The sequence below is a fragment of the Lolium rigidum genome, chromosome 5 (assembly GCF_022539505.1).
Source record: "Lolium rigidum isolate FL_2022 chromosome 5, APGP_CSIRO_Lrig_0.1, whole genome shotgun sequence".
In the NCBI taxonomy this organism is placed as follows: domain Eukaryota; kingdom Viridiplantae; phylum Streptophyta; class Magnoliopsida; order Poales; family Poaceae; genus Lolium; species Lolium rigidum.
Genome location: NC_061512.1, coordinates 24,802,828 through 24,818,393, shown reverse-complemented (window position 1 = coordinate 24,818,393; position 15,566 = coordinate 24,802,828). Strand labels below are relative to the sequence as shown.

The following is a 15,566-nucleotide window of genomic DNA, read 5'->3' as shown; positions in this document are numbered from 1 at the left end:
GAAGGGATCCCTATATAATTTGACCCCCAGATGCTGCAAGGGAGGGTCGCAGTCGCCAACACCACATCACATCTGAGGAGAAGATCCATCACCGAGCCGCCGTCATCACCATCTCCACATCCATTTTTCCGCCTCCATAGCCATAGTCCATTTACTTGTAATCTCGATCTCGGTGATTGGTAATATTGTAAGACTACTTAAGATTTATATTGAATCAATCTTTGCAATGTTTATGATCTTTGATCTCGTTATGAGTGGATAGTCCACATAGGCTGCGGGCTTGGGTGAAGCCTAGCAACGTATCATCTCTTGCCTTGATCTAAAGACTTGCCAGGTACTCAAGTTTCGAGGATCAAGCAAGGTAATGAGGGGGTATGATTGGTGCTTCAACCTCTAGATCGAAAACAATGACAGAAGGGTTAGTGGAATAGAGGACCTAAGATCCATTTGGGATCATGGTGGGTAAAGCTTTGGTCTATTTAATTACTTATTAATGACAACTTAAGACCATGGGCTGTAGAGATGTGGTAGTGGATCAAAAGCCTACAATATTTATCCTTATTTGAACATGACAGATGTTGCTCTTAATATTATCTTTATTCCATATATATATATATGGGTGAATCCTAGGCCCTAACATATCTCCATCCACCGATACACAATGAAAACAACAAAAAAGTTAAGCTAGAAAGGATCCGGTTAGAGAAAGACAACCAATTTCTCAAGGTTTTAACAAATAACGTAATCTTGTTGTTATTAGTTTTATTTCCGTTTTAGTCTAGTTATTGTTACTATTAGTTTACTTTTTGCTGTTAACTGAAAACCCAAAACTATTAGTTAATTTTTTTATCTTACTAGGAAAATGGCCCGTGCGTTGCACCGGGACGTAAGAAAATCTACGCCACGAAAACATACAAAATTCTCGATGGTATCTGAGTGGTCGGATCATCGGTTCTCGGTTTGAGGAAGGTTTGACGAGCGGTATAGATCTTTGGACGCCAATGTGAAATGTGGATTGCGATCAGCAAAAATTTGGGCCAATGACCTCAATGCAATAAGACAGATTAATAAATTTAAATTACGTGGCATGGCGGTAAAGACCCGCACTTCTTTCAGAAATATTATGGTCCGTTGTGTATGGGAAAAAACATGCCTGAAATTCAAAAATTACAAATGGAGGCCAAGCTACATGTAAATCTTTATTTAAAAAATCTGAAGTTATATTTTCAAAGTTCCAAAAAAATCTAATTGTTTTTCTAGATGTAGCCAATGATGTATGCTACAATCGTGCAATATTTTAATGTGAAATTCTTTATATTCTAGGCTACACAAAAACTGACAAGTTTTATAATTTTAAAATGTGTACTATTCGCTATATATACTCGGATTCACACATTTGTCATTTTTGTGTAGCCTAAAATACAATGAATTTGAGATTGAGATTTTGTATGTTTCTAGATTTCATCATTGGCTACATCTACGATTTTTGTTCAGATTTGCTTGGAACTTACAAATATGATTTCTGACTTTTTAAGAAAATAAAATGCTACTTGTAGCTCGGTCTCCTTTTGTCCACACCAGGCTAAAAAAATTCAGCAAATAAAACTGATTTAAAATGTGGGGCCCACCGTTAGACCACTATGTGGTCAATTGATCAACCCATCTCATGTGTCTAGCATCATTTTTCCCGGCCCAAAACCATCGACAAATCCTATTTCCTCTCACAATCCCAACGGTGCTCTACCGTAGTGCCTCCCCAGGCGACCAAGGATTGCAAATTTTAAGTTGGGTATCAAATCAAGAACGTTCACATAAATGCAGAAAGTAAAATCAAAGCAATATGCTCCTAGCACTCGAAGCTACAGACCAAGGACTGACCACCGTTTTGAATTGACCGGTGTTGCTAAAAGATCGAAGACCCAGTCCGGCCGAAGATTGGAGACGCAGGGCGCGGGGCAGTCATGAATCTGTTCAGCTCAAGACGGTACTGCTTCTCCTAGATTCGGATTTCGTCAAGCTTCCTAGGATTGATTGCATGGGCGACCACCATATCGCTTCCGCTGGTCTTGCCCGAGCTCTTGCGGAGTATTAGCAACAGACTATTAAACGAATCTGGATCAACCTAACTTTTTCATGAACCGTTCTGTATCTAGCACAGAACGAAAACTAATCTGGATCTAGCACAAAAGAAAATGAAATGGGATTATCCACGGGAACAAATCATAGAAGAGGCAATTCACATAGGAATTGGCTCGTGGGAGTTTGTTGACCGGAAGATAATGACAGCCGCCGCTCGTAGCTCCGTCTCCGGCCGAGCCGCCGGCCCGCTCCGCCGCCCGTCAACGGCTCGACCGGCTCCCGTGCCAGAGAGTTGTAGCAGCAGGCCAGGCTCGGTTGACCGGATCCCGTGCCACAACGCTGTTGCGGGAGGCCAGGCTCGGTGCGAACTACCACGGCTTCGCACGGCTTGGGTGCTAGGCGGCGATGGACTCAGGGCAGGCGGAGTTTGGGGACGCGCCCTTCCGCGGCCGTTCGGTCGGCCAGGGTGGGGAGAAGAAAATAAGCGAACCGTTATGATGGCATCTTGCCGTATTATGCGATTTGGTGGGAGGGCAAAACGGTCCAATAGAAAAGTTAGACGAAAATTTTAACAGAAACTTTAGCTCATTTATTATTAGGTATAGTTAAATGCCCGTGCGTTGCGACGGGTTTTTAATTTTTCTTTCTTAAAAACACATGTAATTATCACAGAAATAGAAAATATGCTAAAATTATAACAAGTCATTATATTTCATGAATAAATGATCATTTTCTCTATGATTTGCATAATAAAATATCTGCATAGAGATGTGTATTGTTACATTTGTATCAATGAGCACAAATAAATATGCTTACGAATTCTTCATTGTTTATTTAATGGAGGCCATCACTACTGAAAAACTTGTCCATGTCGACCTATGTCATGTACTATACCTCCGTCCATAAATTAGATTGGACATTAATGTGGTAGCCCAGCGCAAAGGAATTTCCTTTACCGCAGTCCACAATCCAGGCCTGTAAAACTTGTGTAACCACTTTAGAATACTGCAAAAGACAACCCGCCTATTATAAATAAGCCTTTCTAATGGTTCTCCAATAGTGTCCACCGAACGCTTATTCTGAAAGCTCCCGTCTTATTACTGCAATCAGGGAACAAATACAAATTTACAATGTCCTATACGCGAAGATTGCTCCACTACACCACTCGCTAAATGGAGCACATGATATGATTGCACCATTCACTCGCTGGATTGATGTCGATCCTCGTCTAGGTCGATGATGCACACCACTCGCTAATAGACACTCATGTACTTGCCAACACAAAAATGTGAAAGCAAGTTAGGAAGTCAAGCAGTCACACAATTGAGAATCTAACACTTCTTTCCACGATTGAGCAACAATCATTATTTCAAGAAAGGAAATTAGAGGCATCTCTCCTATCTAAAAGGCTTTCTGCTAATATATTCAGCTACCAATCTGATGAAAAAATGTGTTTGCTAATGCGTAGGAACAAACGTCTGAGGTGCAATTTATCCTGCACATGCTTCTCAAGGTAAATTCCATGTGTACACATCATTGTAATATGAAGCATAGCCTATGGTGTGATGGCCGCAGCTAGGATTCAGGGCACGGAGAATTAGGATAGAGTAGAGAAATCAAATTGTGGAAGAAGACACTGGCAGGATTGGAATTCAATTACTTCATCGGTCGTTCCAACATTGGACTCACTGGGCATTACATCGACATCCACTCACACTCGGCACACTGAAATGAAATACTACAGTTAGCTGAACCTGTTGACAGCAGGTACACATTCAGAGATATATTAACCTGTTGTTGAATTTAAGCTTATGGAAATATCCGGTACTTAAACTTCCATGCATAATATATGCAACAGAGATAAGAATCAAGCACACTAAAATGATGCTGATAAAAACATACCAAAGGAGGTATATTGTTCGAAAAGAATCGGGCAACTGATTACATATGCAATTAAAAATTAAAAAACTAAGATTGCAAATATATATTTCTATATACTAAAATGACATACAGTAAGAAAAGTTAAACTCTTAAGTCTTAACATGTCAAGCACATGAAAATAGTACATGCTACAGTAAATAAAACTGGAACCTAATGGAGTTTCTTTTTACAACCAACCTCCTCAAGGGTGCCTCAAGGCTGATGAACTCGTCACCGTTGTGATCTTCCACCACAACCATCCCATTGGCCTCCATGTTCACAGCATCCAGTCTTGAACATAAAATAAGAGTGTTGTTGAACAAGGAATCAAATATAGAAAAGAACCATGCAACATTCCTGAAATAAAAATAGTTAAACTCTAAAGTCCTAACATGTCAAGCTCATGAAAATAGTACATGCTATAGTAAATAAAACCGGAACCTAATGGAGTTTCTTTTTACAACCAACCTCCTCAAGGGGCATCAAGGCTGGTGAACTCGTCGCCGTTGTGATATGCCACCACAACCATCTCATTGGCCTCCATGTTCACAACATAGCTTCATCTCCACTAACATGGTTATACATAAAGAAAGAATAAAAATTGATAGAAAGACTGTAAGAATGAATCATCCAGTCTTAGACATAAAATTAAGAGTGTTGTTGAACAAGGAACCGATTCTAGAAAAGAACCATGCAACATTCCTAAAATAGAAATTATCTATGCAACAATTCTGAATTCATGGGGGGGGGGGGGGGGATAAAAATGAAGAGGCTCAAGGCATTCATGAGGGAAATAAAAATCATCTATGCAACATTCCTGAATGGGAAATTTAGCACCAGAACTAATGACTTACAATAACATTGTTGATCTATCTTTGTGTACAAATTGCTGCTTGCTCGTGTGTTAAGATTGTAACATTCATGATGTACTAAAACCATGGTGCAAATAAGTCTTGATAGGAGTGGGTATACTGAACATATCTTAGAAAATAATTGCACGGTAACTCTGATGCCGAAAAGAATATCAGCCTCATATGCGATAACCTGATCCTCAGTATGATGTGAGCACAAAGTTCAAAAGCAAAAATAGAAATTTTTTCGATCGGTATTTAATCTAAACATTAATAAGTACGGAGTACATAAACTTAGAAATGACAATTTGTTAGCAATGTATGCAGTACCATTCGCTATAACACAAACTGAAAACAGATAGAAATATGAAAACTATGACTCTTAAACTTTTTTGTGGCAGTTGACTCTTAAATTAATTATACATAAACAAGATATCTTTCAGAAAGCAAACAAATTCCTGTGAGAGGATTAGTTCGTACACATTAATGGCTCAATGCTTTTTAATAACATATAAATAGCAAGTACAGAAGCTGCTTTTATATGCACCTGGTGGTTGGTGTGAGTTTCCATTTAAGTTGTGAACATGCAAGAATGGGGTTTTATCTTTATGATTTCATATTGAAGCTTTGATTCCATCTGGCACTGAAATATATGAAAGTTAAATTTCAGCAAAGGTACATTCAGCAAGATCATGTAATTATATGCTGTCAAAATGTAGATTTAAATGACATGTACACTCTCTTGCATGCTACATAAAAATACATAATTACATGAAAAACAATATGCTTCACTGCAACTGAGGATCGCACATATAATACTATATAACGATCTTCAAAATGTAGCAACGTTCAGAAACATATATACACCTTCATCACAGAACTGTCGAACAACTCTAATGTCAAAGAGGCATTACTTCCAATAAGAAATGAATTGTGTGACCGGAGACCATTATGGATAGATTTTTTGCCGCTGCTAATACTGAAGCCACGTGGTGTAATTTGTAGCTAAGATATGATTTACACAATGAAAGCAAGGAAGGCTAGAAAATGCTCTTCGACAATATTGTGTCCTTCTTAGTCATGAGGTGGAGGCGACGGAGCTGCTTAATTAGTGCTGGAGCCCTTATTGCCGCCGAGCATGGCCAAGCGGCTGGCGAGGTCATTGTTGGCGATTCGGAGCTCGTTGTACTCGAGGCCTCGCAAGAGGCCCTTGGGCGAAGATGCAGAGCTCATAATGGTTTGGCATGTACTGCTACTTGCACGAGGCAGGGCATGTGTATGCCAGTAATTATCAACAATCTCTTGCAAACAATCATGAGAAGCAACGATCTATAAAATACAGAATTCACCACTTATAGTACATTCAGATTTCAGATTTTACTATACTAATGCAGAGTAGTAATCATTCAGTCACCAAAAAACGAACCATTCGACTGGACCCACGGGGTTTGTACCGCCGTACCACTGGTACCAGGGAGGTTGGCGATGGCGTTGGAGATGGAGAACGCGGTGTAGGCTCGCCCTTGCCGCTCACGGACATGTCCTCACTGAGGAGGCGCTTCGTTACCTCAGCTGCCAGAAAAAGAGGCGACGGCCGACGGGGAGGGAGAAGGCTAGGCGGCCTCCACGCCATCTCGAGGTCGTCCGGCGTCTGGAGGTAGGCGGAGGAACTGGAAAACGCGGAGGCGCGTGATGAGGCTGCTCATGGGGTACAGGGTCCGGGATCCATGGCGGCGAAGAGATGGGATCCATGGGAGCTGGGGAGTTCTGCCTGGATCTACATCGGCAGGCGGCAGGCGGCGGGCGGCGTTGGGCTGCTAGAGGAAGGCGGCGGCGTCCGGGGGTTCGAGGAACACTGCGCGACCGGGTCGGGCGCGGGTGCGGGCGCTACGCTTGTGAGAGGAGAGAGAGGAGAGCAGTTAGCGTCAAAGAATTAGCGTTGTAGGGCGTGGTAGAGGTGCGACGTTTGACTGGCTGTTTCCACGCACGAAATTGGTGATGTATGGGCGCGACGCTTGACGAGGGATGCTGGACGAAGGGACCGTCTGACTACGGAACACGTTCGTGTTTTTTAAGTAGTACAGAAGTACAGATAGTAGTAGTAAATTATGTAAGACAGTGATAGATTTTACTTTGGAAGGAGTACACATTGCATTGGCACACAGCCGGAACACGCTCTCTCTCGGTACACAGACGCAGTGACGTCAGGCCGTGAACCGACTAGTAGCGCCTAACCCAAACCCGACCGCACACCTGTTCTTCCCCGAGACGCCAAACAAATCACCACCAGTCGCCGGCGCGCCGCCGCCTCCTCACATTCGCCCACCCCAACTACTACCCGACGGAGGCTAGGGTTTTCCCTCCCGCACCGCCGCCGGATGCAGCCCTCCACCGATCGACGCCGCGGCAACCCCGCAGCGTCCTCCTCCCGTGGCGTATGGCGCCCCCGATCCGCCGCCCCTACTGCCTCCGCCGCCGCCCCCGACCACCATCCGATCCCCACATACGTCGCCCCCCAACATGAAAACACCGCCCCCATACTGCCCCTCCCCAACCCGGCCTCCGACGCGCGTCCGAGCCGCCGACGCCAGCGCCGCCCGAACCCCAATCCCAACCCCAACCCCAACAACCTCCGCCAAACCCCGCCGCAGGAGAGGCCTCCGTCCAACCACAACAACAACAGCAGCAGCAGCCACCGCCGCGCCCGGGGCGGACCTCAGCCCGCGAACACGAACTCCCCCGCGCCGGCAGATGCCCCCGCCCCCGGTCCTCCAGCGGCGGTGCCGCAGCTGGTGCAGGAGATCCAGGACAAGCTGTCCCGTGGCACAGTCGAGTGCATGATCTGCTACGACATGGTGCGGCGGTCCGCCCCCGTCTGGTCCTGCGGCAGCTGCTTCTCCATCTTCCACCTGCCCTGCATCCGCAAGTGGGCGCGCGCCCCGGCCTCCGTCTCCGGCGCCTCCGACCCGTCCGCCGCCTGGCGCTGCCCGGGGTGCCAGTCCGTGCACGACGTGCCCGCGCGCGACATCGCCTACACCTGCTTCTGCGGCCGCCGCCGCGATCCCCCCAGCGACCACTTCCTCACCCCGCACTCCTGCGGCGAGCCCTGCTCCAAGCCCCTCGGGGCCGCCGCCTCCCCCGACGACAACGACGCCACCAGGTGCCCGCACGTCTGCGTCCTGCAGTGCCACCCTGGGCCGTGCCCGCCCTGCAAGGCGTTTGCTCCGGAGCGGCCGTGCCCGTGCGGCAAGCAGTCTATCGTGCGGCGGTGCGCGGACCGGACCACTCCTGTTACATGTGGGCAGCAGTGCCAGCGGCTGCTCCCCTGCGGTAGGCACCGTTGCGAGAAGGTCTGCCACACCGGGCCTTGCGGGGACTGCCAGGTTAACTTCTCCGCGCAGTGCTTCTGTGGTAAGAAAACGGATACCTTGTTGTGCGGCGAGATGGCGGTGAAGGGGAAGCTGTCGGAGAAGGATGGGGTGTTCTCTTGCAGCGAGGTTTGCGGCAACAGTCTGGCTTGCGGCAACCATGACTGCCAGGACGTTTGCCACCCAGGGCCGTGCGGGGAGTGCGAGCTTGTGCCAGGGAAGGTCACCGCATGCCATTGTGGCAAGACGGGGCTGCAGGAGAAGAGGGCGAGCTGTTTGGACCCGATCCCCACCTGTGACAAGGTCTGCGACAAGAAGTTGCCGTGCGGGGTTCATAGGTGCAAGGTTACATGTCACGAGGGGAAGTGTCCACCATGCTTGGCGCGCGTCGAGCAGAGGTGCCGCTGTGGCTCATCAAGTCGGATGGTGGAGTGCTACATGGTCTCGATGGAAGAGTTCCGTTGCAACAAGCCTTGTGGCCGCAAGAAGAACTGCGGGAGGCACAGGTGCAGCGAGTGGTGTTGCCCGATGTCGAAGCCGTTTGCTCAGCATGAAGGTGACAGCCTGGATCCCCATTTCTGCCAGATACCATGTGGCAAGAAGCTCCGTTGTGGGCAGCATGGCTGCCAGCATCTCTGCCACAGCGGTCACTGCGATCCTTGCCGTGAGACCATATTCAACGATCTCAGTTGTGCCTGTGGCAGGACATCTATTCCGCCGCCACAGCCGTGCGGCACACCAACTCCATCATGCCCACACCAGTGCATGGTCCCTCAGCCTTGTGGGCATCCAGCGTCACACCAATGCCATTTCGGGGACTGCCCACCTTGTGTTGTGCCAGTGATGAGAGAATGCACTGGTGGACATGTGATGTTAAGGAACATCCCTTGTGGTTCAAAGGATATCAGATGCAACCAGCCCTGTGGAAAGAACCGTCAATGTGGACTGCATGCTTGCGCCAGAACTTGCCATCCTTCCCCTTGTGATCCACCACCTGTAAATGGAGATGCTAGTTCAAGCTCTGGGAGCAAAGTTTCATGTGGACAGTTGTGTGGTGTACCAAGGAAGGAATGCAAGCACACTTGCAATAGCCCATGCCACCCATCATCACCTTGCCCAGACGTGAGATGTGAAGTCCGTGTGTCTATTACATGTTCTTGTGGCCGTATCGCTTCAACTGTGCCCTGCAGTGCTGGTGGGGGTGATAATATGTTTGATGTTCCCATCATACAGCAGCTGCCAATGCCTCTCCAACCTGTGGAATCAAATGGGAAGAGGGTACCTCTTGGGCAGAGGAAATTTTGCTGTGATGAGGAGTGTGCAAAAGTGGAGAGGAAAAGGGTCCTTGCTGATGCTTTTGACATTACACCGCCCAATCTGGATGCATTGCATTTCGGTGAGAACTCAAATGCGTCGGAGTTGCTTTCTGATCTTTTCCGTCGTGAGCCAAAGTGGGTGCTGGCCATAGAGGAGAGGTGCAAATTTCTTGTGCTTGGGAAGACAAGAGGGAATTCTTCAAGCAACATCAAGGTCCATGTCTTCTGTCACATGACGAAGGATAAGAGGGATGCTGTCAGGCTCATTGCAGATAGGTGGAAGCTGTCTATTCAGGCGGCTGGTTGGGAGCCCAAGCGTTTTGTTACCATTCATGTCACACCCAAGTCGAAGGCACCTGCTCGTGTTCTGGGCTCCAAGGCTGGTATCCCTGTCTCAGCTTCCCATCCTTACTTTGATCCCATGGTGGACATGGATCCAAGGCTTGTTATTGCAATGCTGGACCTGCCAAGGGAAGCTAACGTCAGCTCTCTAGTCCTGAGGTTTGGTGGGGAGTGTGAATTGGTTTGGCTGAATGATAAAAATGCCTTGGCGGTCTTCAGTGATCCAGCTAGGGCCGCGACAGCGCTGAGGCGGCTAGACTACGGATCTGCTTACCAGGGTGCTGCAATGTTTTGCCCAAGCAGCATCACTCAAGCTTCGTCATCAGGCAATGCGTGGGTTGGAGCACAGAGGGACGGAGTATCGGCTGCAAAGACCAGTGCAAATCCATGGAAGAAGGCTGGGGCCTCTGAGTCTGACCCATCTGGAGACTGGACAGTGCTTGGTCAAGCTCCAGGGTCAGTGTGGAGGCATGCTGACACTCCTGGTCAGGTTATGGGTACAAACAGATGGAATGCTCTGGAGTCTCCTGCTGCTACAAGCTCTGGGCTAACCGACAAGCGCAAGCCGCTTCCTCGCACTGACGCTGGATCCTCCAGCGCTTCTGTTCCTCGTGTGGGTGCTGGGTCCAGTGCAGCACAGAGCGCTGGGAAAGCAGTGCCCAAGCTGCAGCCAGACTTCGAAGTGGAAGACTGGGAAGAATCATGTGAGTGATGCAGGCAGAGGCAGTTTGGTCGAGATGACTTGTTTTATCCAGATGTCATTTTTCTCTCATTTTCTTCTGGCCAATATATGATGTATATCGATACTCATATTCTGTCAAGTAGGTTCCTGGTTGTTGCCTGTTGACTACTACTGATTTTGTCACTATGGCAATCAATCCTCCTGTAAGGCTGCTACTTCTTTTGTGGCCATTCATTTGAACTAAGAAGAAAAGATGCCATAAATTTACCTTCTCTGGTCTCTTTCCGGGTTTGAATGGTACCTTGTGTGATCTCACGTATGCTATTGGTTTCTTGTGTCCTCCCTGTAATTAGGCCGAGTCGTTCTCCTGCTGATGTTCCCTGTGAAGTGGAGCGGCGACCTAGAGGTGCAGCAGTGTAGCTTGTGTGATCTCATTTATGTTACAAATTGCTTAGGAATCTCGCTGGATAATCTGGTTGCCATTTGCTAGTGATTACTGCGTTGTCCTAATGCTTAGCTAAATTCGAAGTTCTCAGAGGCCTTAAGGTATGTAAAAATGCAATTGAAACAGAGTTGCTTTGCTGCATTTGGTTTGTTTTTCTTGTTATTTTGTCCTTGTTTCCTCATGGGAACTCAGACTTAAACTGATTACTATGGTGTTTTTGTCTGATCACCTCTGTTTAATGTAGTTCATATGATATTGCAGAAATGCCAACCTTGTCTTAGTGAACTCAAGATCTGTCGCTGCAACACAAGTTAATTGATGGCTATGATGCCAATCTTGTGATAATTGAAAAGCTCCCCAGTGGGGTATTTGCTGACCCGTTTGAGCTACAACATTTTGTTGAGCGGAAAGGTGAAACCAAACTCTGATGTGGCCATTTAACTACTCCCTCTGTTCACAAATATAAGAGGTTTTAGACATTTCAGAATATGCTAGATACATATCATAATGAATGAATCTACACACTAAGAGTAGACTAGATACGTACCAATATAGATGAATCCACTAAAAGTTAAAACATCTTATATTAGTGACGGAGGGAGTATATCACTACTCATTTACATTATTTTAATTTTCTTTTTCATTGTGGCAGTTTTTCTTGATGTTGCGGTTTTTGGAGACACAAATCTTGAACTACCCTCAGCTCTGTCCAACCGGTCAGCTGTCGAGATTCATTTTGATCTCCAGCCAAGAAAGTCAATGGGCTGTAACCTTGTAGTAGAGCTTCCTCTCCATGCTAGATATCCGGTAAGCTTCTAATTTTGAAATAAACTATGTGTGGTAACAAACTATCAACTTTATTTATTTTGTTCATGTGGTCTGTCACGTGCTTATTATATAGAAAGTGTTTGATAAGATAGATATCACTCATGTTTTGCTTTGTCAATTTGAGAAAATGAGTTATGTCATTATGTGAATCTTTGAATATTCAACAACGTTTTGGTGGTTAGATGTATATTATAACTGCCCCAATGGAGACTGAAAAGGTGCATCCTGATAACATAGGAAACACTTATTCTAGGTCAGGTTAGTGGCTTGATGTCAATACTTGCATATAATACATGCTTAGCTCCGTTTTTGCAGAACATCTAACAAATAATATTCAGTGTAGATCTGCAAAAAATCTTGCAAATCTTGCAAATTTTGTAATTTCTGTTTAGTATTGTCTCAGGTCACATCTCACTTGTGTCCTTGTATTTATGGTAATGTTATGGATCAACTCCTGAGCATACTACCATTAAACGTTCCTATAATTTCCAGAAGAATATTTAAGCTAGTGAACAGTGTGGGAGATGGATATCTGGATATACTAAAAATTCTGATGAACTGAACCATGGCAAGAAAAGGTCTGCAGTGTACAGTCAATCAAGAGACTAGGAAATCTGGCACGACATCTGCTTGTCCAATGTTCTTTCTCCCAAAAAATCTGGCACAACATTCTGTCCAAGCTGCACCTGCTAAGCTGCATGTCCCGGGCTGATGAGAATTTTAACACCTGGTTCGCTTCAGCCACCGCCGGTGCTATCCCTACCTTGCAAAAAGGTTTCAAATCATTTATATTGCTCACCATCTGGCGGCTATGGAAGACTAGGAATGAGGTGGTTTTCAAGGAACTTGCCCCCAACAGGCAGGATTTGGTCGTTTCCATTCTTGAGGAAGCAAAGCTATGGATGCAAGCTGGTGCTAAGGCACTTCGTCGCCTACCCCTGCACTCCAGGCCCCCAGATGGCATGTTAAACTAGAGCATGCCAGGCTAACAAATGTTAGCCTTGAGTCTTTCTCTTTCTTTTTTGGTTGTTCTTTGTTTGCTTTAGTTGTCCTTTCTTTTCTGTTCTTTTTGGTTGGTAGCTTGGTTACGCTGTTGTTCTGCCCGCTTTCTTTGCGGTTTCTTCTAATATACAAAGACACAAGCTTTGGCGTGTGTTCGAGAAAAAAGAGACTAGGAAATCAGAAACACATACCTTAAACTGAATGCTAATAATTAAGTTGCGTGAAATCACTTTTCATCGTATATTTGTGCGTTTACGCTGCCATCTCTGTAGGTTGGGTTCAATATTTTCCTGGACTGTGGATCTCTGGCTACCTAAATTTCACATGATTTTAGAATATTTTACAAAGATTGGTATCAAGAGATTGAGTGAAACAATGGACAGTGCAATGCTTATGGTGAAGAGGAAAGCAGTAGGAGTGTATTTGGTTTAATTTTCTAGGAAACACCAACTTTAGATATGTAACGGAATCTTGCACCTAAAATGCTCTTAAGTACGTTGGAAAAACTGGTGGACGTTATAGGAAATAAGAAGAGAATAATGAAGAAAGCCAACTTTTGTAGCAACGTTCACTGACCCCACCCTCATTTCAATGTTATAACTTGCTGTTGGGCTTGTAGTTTTAGATTCCAAATGGACTCCTTTCTTTATCTTATCATGTTTGACTTCTCATATATAGAATCAGCATAAATAATTGCAGGGTTTGTAAAAAAGGTGGCTCTGAATTATTTGCTTTTTTGCCAGTATATTCCTCATATGGTCTTAGCGAATCAGTACTCATTATCCCTTTAAGATTCTGCCATCTAGTCCTATTTCAGATATGAGCACGGATTCATGTTCACCTGCATGTTTGCAGCCTCTGGATACCAGCGGTTACGCTACTGTTGAGTTCCGAAGCCCGGACCTACTCGTCCGTTACAGGAAAAAGGAAACCCATCTCGGTTCCTGCATATGGGTGTTCAAGAATCTCGACGCCGCACCTTTGGAGAAAGCCGTGTGGCGCGTACCCTGTGGAGACGATGCGCACATGGGATTCGTGTCTAGCCTCACTTTCGTTTCGGCCCTGGTTTGCTCCATGTCCATAGTCCTAGCAGCCTCCCTGATTTCCTGATGTACTGAAACAAAATGGATTGATGTACTTCAAACGTCAGCCACGGTCGCCTTTTTTTGTAGAACGGTTTTACACGTCATTTCGCGCATACTTTTACTGGTCTGTCATGGAAAAAAGGATGCACCCTTTTTCATATTCGAGAAGCAACATTGTACTGTGGTATTATCTGGCTGGCTGGATCGAAGCGACGTACGGTGGTATCATCGTCTTGGTTTGAAACTGGGCTTGTGATGGGCTTCTGCTGAGTAGTCTCGATCACGATCACAGTAATCTCCACGTCAGGTTTCTCCGGTCTGCTGCGCCTAATGAATGCCGTCTCTGATGGATAGGAACCTTGCTGACACGGCCGTCTCTTTGCTTGTGGTCTAAATCGACTGCCTCGTTCGCGCTGGTCAGCGTCAACTTCGCCTGATATAATGGCGTATATCTTTCGACAGCGCAAGGCGTGAAAATCTAAATGACTATATCTTCGTTTTGGCGCATCTGGAATCCGAAATGTATGGAGGAAAATAAATGGTACTCCTTACTTTGACCAAGCTAATGAAGATCTGGTAACTGATACGGTAGCAATTCACACATTTTCATAAGAATCAGAAATTTTATAATTTAAATTTAAATATCAGCATGTTTCGGAACTTTTACGTAAATTCTGGTTTGTTGGAGGAGATATCACAAAGTTCCAGAAGGTATGAACTTGAACAAGTATAAAATAAGCATAGTATCTTTTTATATTTTAATACCCATGGTTTTTTATCAAAGTGAAATAACTGTTTTGAAGTCATGGTTTTGCGGGCATACATGATTGAATTTTAGTATTTTCGAAATTATTACCACTGAATTATAGCTGTTTTATTTATAAAAATCCATGATTCGCAAACTCGAAGAATTATTTTAGAGCATTGTAGAGCATGGAGCAAACGAGTTGCTAGTCATTGGATTCTTTTATCAACAGTAGATGTCAACCGATTGCTCTAGCCGCTGCAGGTGCCATTAGTTTATTTTAGTTAAAATTTAGTTAAATTTTATTTAAATCCTTGTAATATTGTAATATATAATAAATTTGAATAAACTCCAGCTCAAATTTAATTTTCTTAAATTTCTGTTTGGGGACGTGACTGGAACACGTCCAAAAGCGACACCTTACCCGAAACGCTCGTTTGGAGGACGCTGTTTGAGATGCTCTTATTTTCTCCGCATTGCTATGCATGCACATGATAAAAGAACAAGCAAGTACTACAATGTTTCTTCAGTAAGAACATTAATTCTAGGCCCCTCATCACTTAATATTGCCTTAATAACTCAGATTATTATTATCTGAAAGTAGTACTCCACGGTACCCCACCGTACCAAATAATACATGGTTTATTCTAGCAACTGATCTTGACACGCCAGTGCATGATCCAGATTCATGTCGGCATCTCCTCTCTCCATTTCCTTTTCCTTTATTTTTCCTCATATATCCCACATGACAATCAGCTGTCATTTCTCCTAGACACTGACGACAGAAAGCGACACAAAATCAGAAAATAAATCGTGTAAAATTTCGAGTGGCAGAAATAAAATAAAAAAATATTCCGCGGAGACAAGTGTAAAGGTGGCGTAGCAACAGTCAACAGCCTCCGG

General features: G+C 45.1%; 2 protein-coding genes across 2 annotated transcripts; both read left to right on the top strand.

The window, feature by feature from the left end:
- Positions 1-7,228: 7,228 nt before the first annotated feature.
- LOC124654567 (NF-X1-type zinc finger protein NFXL1-like) lies at positions 7,229-10,898 on the top strand. Its single transcript, XM_047193564.1, has one exon. The coding sequence runs from the start codon at positions 7,229-7,231 to the stop codon at positions 10,586-10,588; it is 3,360 nt and encodes a 1,119-aa protein (XP_047049520.1). The 3' UTR covers positions 10,589-10,898.
- Positions 10,744-14,076, top strand: LOC124655746 (phosphatidylinositol-glycan biosynthesis class X protein-like). The gene is made up of 4 exons (XM_047194597.1): positions 10,744-10,761; positions 11,315-11,414; positions 11,656-11,810; positions 13,689-14,076. The coding sequence occupies exons 1-4, from the start codon at positions 10,744-10,746 to the stop codon at positions 13,941-13,943; spliced, it is 528 nt and encodes a 175-aa protein (XP_047050553.1). The 3' UTR covers positions 13,944-14,076.
- Positions 14,077-15,566: the final 1,490 nt, after the last annotated feature.

Coding starts and splice junctions, on each gene's coding strand:
- LOC124655746 (XM_047194597.1), top strand. Junction 11,415..11,655: donor ACATTTTGTTGAGCGGAAAG/GTGAAACCAAAC, acceptor TCATTGTGGCAG/TTTTTCTTGATGTTGCGGTT. Junction 11,811..13,688: donor CTCTCCATGCTAGATATCCG/GTAAGCTTCTAA, acceptor GCATGTTTGCAG/CCTCTGGATACCAGCGGTTA.
- LOC124654567 (XM_047193564.1), top strand. CDS start 7,229: ATGCAGCCCTCCACCGATCGACGCCGCGGCAACCCCGCAGCGTCCTCC.